Below are 6,363 nucleotides of genomic sequence, written 5' to 3'. Positions count from 1 at the left end.
AAAATGCACGCCCTTTTTTTTGTTGTTGCGGGGGGGGGGGCACATGGATGATGCATGCATGGGACTTTTTGGGATGTAATGTAGTCTCTGCTATTAAACAAATACTTGCTAATTAACCCTTCTAATTAGCTTGCTTAAAAGAAACATAAAAGATAGCAGCACTTCACAACGACAATGCACGCCCTGACACTGGCCGGCTGAGTCCTCGGATTCAAATCTTACATACAAAAACAAAAACAAAAAACCAATAAAAAAAGAGAGGAAGAAAAGTGTTTCTTTAGATTTCACACCTTGACGTCTGCCCCCCACCGGTGGGCCCTCCTCTAAACTCTGCCAATGCATCTCTGTGTCACTCTCAGTATCTCTGATAGGTTTGTCTCCTGGACACACAGAGAGAGAGAGAGAATAAAATTCAGTCAATTATATCTTTTTTCTTTTTGACTACATGCACGATTCTATTAAGGAATGAAGTGTTCAAATTTTCAATTATAATCTCATTATCTTCCAGGTTCATGAATGACTCTTTTTTTTTTTTTTGGCCTTGAAAGGAAGAGTGTAGAGTAGGTACTCTATAACTAGGGCAGCACCACTGTTAATTTGATTTTGAGTTTTGAGGAGGAATAGAATTTTGTAAGACCGTCATTATAGTTATGGCCTTTTTTGCAGCTGCAAGTCCATGTACCAATGCATGCATTGCACAGGTCCTGCGGCCACAGGGGGGCGGAGGAGGCCGGCCGCCCGTGGGCCGGCCAACGCCTACGAGGCAACCGGCCAACGCCTAACGAGGCAATTCGTGATCATTCTTTTAGAGAGAGCTCTCAGATGAACAGGCAGCTTGCTGTCCTAATGCACCAGTTGATCATTCTGTTCTTTTAAATCAGAACGAATAAAAGCCTCTGTGTGCTAAATTCTAGTTCGTGCAGTCATTCTTTTATCTGAATCTGACCATCTCCGGTCCTCTCTTTTACCCCTGGCCCCTTATCGTTTCGAATTTCCAAGCACTCTCTCTCTCTCTCTAGCTAAGGCATGATGTGATGCGCTCTGCGGATGTGATCACTCCACTTTCTCTCAGTGCTCCTGGAAAACAAAATATATGACCAATCATTCCTAAAATAACGGCTACTTAATATCTATGTTTATTTTTCTTAATTTTAGTCCATACAAATACATTAAAATGAGGGCTACTTAATATCTATGTTTATTTTTCTTAATTTTAGTCCATACAAATACATTAAAATGTCTTCAAGCACTACTTCGAAGTTCTCATCGATATTAAAATTTGAAGAAGAGGAAAAGACAACACAGTTTCATCCAATTATTACTATTTTTTGAAAATTGGACAAGGCATTTTTCCACCTATGAAGATACCCTACAATGTACTGGTGATATTTCCATATTTTCTCTCATGCTGTGATGTTATCTCCTCTCTCTCTCTTTTTAATCTCTTTACTTGTGATCAGGCTTGATTTTTGAAGGGCACCGTTACCCTTGAAAATTGGTAGGCTTGTGAAAGATAGCAAGTTTTTTATATTATTGTAATTATTTACTAGCATTTTAAAATTTTACAAATATTTTACAACCAACATACTAAAAAATGGGCCGTCAAAAAAGTAACTATGCTTGTACGTAATGTTCCATATTTATTCTCTTTTCTCTCTCTCAATAATTCATATTTATTCTCTCTCCTTGAATCTAATTTTTCAAATTCTCTCTTTACTTCTCTATTCTCTCTCCTCCTCTCTCTCTCTTTCTCTCGACATGTAATGTTATATGTTTCATATTTATTCTCTCGCTCTTCTCATGTAATTCTCGGACCTCGACCAGTAGTAAATGTTTGAAGTTTGAACCTTGGTATGAAGATATATTATTCACAGCCCCACGTACGCATCGAAGTATTAAAAATTTTTAAGGGAAAATTGACCTGGGGTCGTCTCTAATGAAAGCAGACAAAGAGATCCAGAGAGGCCTGGACCCTTTTCTTCCCCCCTACAACAACTTACAAGTTGAAGTTATACCTTACTTCAAGAATTTCTTTCTCGCATGATGTGAGCACTTTTCTACATACTAGCTTTTAAAAAGGCTTTTGCGTTTTTTCCTTTGCGCATTGAAAAGTAAAAAGCTAGGAAACCCTGCATGGGTGGGGACCAAGAAAGCCTCTGCAGAGACGCGTCGCCGACGTTCAATTTTTATTTTACACAAGGTAATGATATAACTTTTAAACCATGCGCATGTGTGCAAAGCCGTGTGTACAGTTTATGGGCTGCGGTGACAGTGCGCTCGCTATACAGGCCACATCACTCTACTCTAGGCTTCAACTGCAAGCACAGTATTTAGCACTCCCTCTCACCAGGATTTTCTCTATTAATATAATGAGATAATAAGGTAGGAGAAGACAAAATTGAGACACAGGTGTCTGCCACTGGCTGGGCTATCATTTTCTCTCCCAATAAGCGCTCCGCACACTCTCTCGCTCGGCACATAAACACAGTCCAGACACAGACATTTCTTTCTCTCTCTCTCTCTCTCTCTATATATATATCCTCACTCTTTCTCTCTCTTTCTATAGGTTTCTCTGTCTCTCTCACTCTTTCTTTCTCTCCGACAGTCTTAGTTACTGTCCTACTATGTGAAAACAATGCTTCTTATTCTTCCCTCTCTCCGGCGCACACACGATACTGCGCGCGCTCACCTGTTCAACCCTTCAAGTTCAAGCTCTTCCTCCCCTCTTGAAACTTCATTACTAGTTACTATTTAGCCCGGCCCTGCGCTACTTGTCTGTACTGTACACATACCATCACACAGTCATATTCGACCTTAAAGTTTTGCTCTTTGCGCCAATCCTTTCCCCTTCGTACACTCTCCCCCCCCCTTTTAGCAGTGTCTCTCTCTCTCTCTCTCTCTCTCTCTCTCTCCCCTTCTTCTTCTTCGCCACCAATATATTCTCTCTCTGTCTTTCTATATATTTTGCAGCGCAGTGCGCACCTTTCTCTTTTGTCATCTCGTGGCCGTGGGCGCTGCACGTTGCCACGTACACTCTCTTTGCTCTCCAGCCCACCATCTACAATCCCCCCCCTCCCTGCGCACTTTACCCAAATACAAGCCTTCCCTAGGTTGCAACTTGCACCCCCCCCCCCAAGTATTACGACTCCACAACTGTTTGTTCCTAGGCCAAAAACTGCGAACTACCCCCCAGCTGTTTTCACTACATCTCAATTCCTTATCTCCTTAGCCCTATCGATAACCTAATTCATTTAAAGCTCCCTTCGCCATGATTTGCCTCGTGCTCACAGCCATCTCTTCCTGCTTTCAGTTCTTAACCCTTGATTATTTTCTAAAATGATTATCTGACAGTTCCTAGCTTAGATCATCTCACCCTCTCAATGGTGCCCGCGACCTCAACTGTCGCAAGAGATTAATTGCTGCTCGTGGCCTGCTAAACCAAGTGTCTTCAACAACACATTTGCACCTTTGTATAGGAAGTCTCCTTACAAGCTTGGTATCATTAGTGTTGATTATTGAAAGTTGCAATGGCTTCCCAGCGCTATCACCCCCACTCTTTCTCAGGAGTTTCATGCAATTCAGGAAAGCAGCCAATCACTTTTACAGAGTGGCTAAAGCTACACAATGAGCAGCCAGTAGAATCAGAGCTTCCCATGTCGGCAATTTCATATTGTACAGACGCAATTATGTCTAGTTCGGCATCCTCAAGCGAAAAGTCATATCATCCATCGTCCTCTTCCTCATCTTCTTCGCTCTCCGAATACAGCCAGTTCTACTTTCATCACCAACAACAAGAGTACCGAGATCAAAGGCAAGATATGGTTCCAACAAGATGTGAATCTCCTCCGCTAATGGAAGCCCTTCCGCTGCTTAATACTCTCAGCCCTCTGATCAATGCTAGCGAAGAAGAGCCAGTTTTTAGTGCAGCCAATCTTCTTCCGAAAGAGCTCGCCGTTAGGGATTGTGAAGACATTGGGGAGGATGTCACTGTAGCTCTACAGATAGGGCTTCCCAGTATGTCGGATCGGGCAGTCGCAAGCGCTGGTGGCCGGCCACCGGATTTCGCAAACCCTTACGACATCCTCAGCGTAGCTACCAAGAGTAGTGACGCTTCCCAAAGGTTCATAGGAAGGCCACTACAGCTAGCAGAAGGGCAGTATTGGATTCCTACTGCAGCCCAGATCCTTATCGGCCCGACTCAATTTGCTTGTCCTGTTTGCGGCAAAACATTCAGCCGCTACAATAATATGCAGGTAAGCTAAGTGTAATAAGCCTAATCAACGAAAAGAAGCCTCCCTCCGATATTGCTGTACGGGATGGTCAGAAAAGTCGAGGGCACTCGTGAAGAAAACTGTAGGGGCACACATGCGAGCCATGTAGTCTTGTAGGGCTAGGTCAACTACACATAAAAAACAGTCATCATAATAAGTTGTCCGACCATGCAGAAACTTTGCTATTAGGGGGACTAATTGGTTCGTTTAACAGGGATGTTTGGATGTTTATATGAGAATGGGAATGCTTTAAAGCTTTGCAGGTATTTTAGGTATGCTGACTGATGGTAATTTGTGTGCTTGTTAATTGATGCAGATGCACATGTGGGGGCATGGGTCGCAGTATCGGAGGGGGCCGGACTCGCTGAGGGGGACGCAGCCCATGACAATGCTGAGGCTGCCGTGCTTCTGCTGTGCGGCAGGGTGCCGGAACAATATAGAGCACCCGCGCGCGAAGCCGCTCAAGGACTTCCGGACGCTGCAGACCCACTACAGGCGGAAGCACGGCCTGAAGCCCTTTCTATGCCGCAAGTGCGCCAAGGCCTTCGCCGTGCGAGGCGACTGGCGCACCCACGAGAAGAATTGCGGCAAGCTCTGGTACTGCACGTGCGGCTCCGAGTTCAAGCACAAGCGCTCCCTCAAGGACCACATCCGCGCCTTTGGCCGCGGCCACGCCCCCCTCTACCCCGCCAGCGACGGCTTCCACGATTATCCCGATCACGAAGATCACACCACCAATCTCTCCGACCAAGACATGCAAGACGAATGCTCCGCCGATTCGCACTAACTCCTAACCTTACTCTAGCTATCATAATGAACGGAGATTAACGACCAATGCCTACTCTAATTATACCCGTCATTAATCATCGGCCATGCAGAGGCTGCTTTTTGAATCAGACTGTAATCACTTGGTGCCTGCGTAGCTAGTTTGTTGAGAAGCTCCATGTTTTCTGGTAGCTCATTAATCGAAGGCTCTGTAATTACTAAGCTGATTCCGACTTCGCTCGCTTCTGCTCTGCGCTCTCTCAGAACTGCACCGTAAACATCCTAGCATTTAATTCCTCTCCTTGGTGCCTCCATGCCTTGAATACTGATCAATTGATAGATTCCAGATGTAATCTTTAGTGTTTATATTCCATGTGGTGTATCCCCTACTAATTTAGTGGATTAATTCAGTAAGATAGCGATTTTCCAAATCACGTCTACGTAAATGAAATCACTGAACAGGACTTCTAATACTAAATAGCCAGGCTTCGTTTACTGATTGAATCATTACAGGTACAGGCATGCAGCTCTAATAGCTTAAGGTAACTGAACGTTAATGTTGTCAATGGTCCCTGTTTCTTGACCATCACAACAAATCCCACTGTTCTCTTTGGAAACAAGAAGCCCTTTCACATAACCTACAGTGAAGCTGACTTGGACGCAGCTTACTAAACCGTGCTAACAAACCACCAATCCACCTTCGCATGTGGCCTTTCGTATCCTGCATATAATTGGTTTGTTACCTAACATGTAAAGGCTGTTTCTTCGAGTTACTTGTGCCTACTAGTTTTATACATAAGATTTTTGTTTTCTTTTTTTTTTCTCGAGAGAAAATGAGTTCATATTAATAAGATTTAGTAACAAAAGTGGAAATATCGCATGTAGTAATATAGGCAGACGTCATAATAACTGAAGCTTGGCACTATCCAGAAGCTCTGAGCTATACGGGCCTGTTAGAACCTGTCGTTCTGTCGATATGGACATTGCATGTGTGGGCACCAATGGAATACTCTTTGGTTTCTACATGTCCAGAGTTGATAGAGAACAATATAGCGAATCCAAGGCCAAATGCTCGCTAGGGCCGGATTGAGGAGCTTAGTGTTGCCCAGCAATGCATGCTTCCATGTAAATTGGTGTTGGGTACCTTGACTTTCCAGCCACCTCCTAGTGCCTCTCCATAGTGTGTCTAGGCATTTGGGTAGGCCAAAAAAACGTGGAGCACAGTTTCCTTATGTGTGTTATAGAAGGGGCAGAGTGGTGATACAGTGGCCTAGTTGGCAAGCCAGTCCTGTGTGGGGAGTTTCAGGTGCAGCAGACGCTAGAGAAA

The 6,363-nt window shown here is 44.1% G+C and overlaps 1 protein-coding gene across 1 annotated transcript; it reads left to right on the top strand.

Annotated features, from left to right (window-relative positions):
* The first annotated feature begins 3,087 nt into the window (after positions 1-3,087).
* LOC147642010 (zinc finger protein WIP5-like) lies at positions 3,088-5,467 on the top strand. The gene is made up of 2 exons (XM_086802132.1): positions 3,088-4,253; positions 4,588-5,467. Exons 1-2 carry the CDS (start codon positions 3,528-3,530, stop codon positions 5,056-5,058), a joined length of 1,197 nt encoding a protein of 398 aa, XP_086658258.1. The 5' UTR covers positions 3,088-3,527; the 3' UTR covers positions 5,059-5,467.
* Positions 5,468-6,363: the final 896 nt, after the last annotated feature.

Source organism: Cibotium barometz, chromosome 1, assembly GCF_041138505.1.
Source record: "Cibotium barometz isolate CiBa-2024 chromosome 1, ASM4113850v1, whole genome shotgun sequence".
In the NCBI taxonomy this organism is placed as follows: domain Eukaryota; kingdom Viridiplantae; phylum Streptophyta; class Polypodiopsida; order Cyatheales; family Cibotiaceae; genus Cibotium; species Cibotium barometz.
The sequence above is the reverse complement of the archived record's forward strand: the minus strand, read 5'-3'. Positions and strand labels throughout refer to the sequence as shown.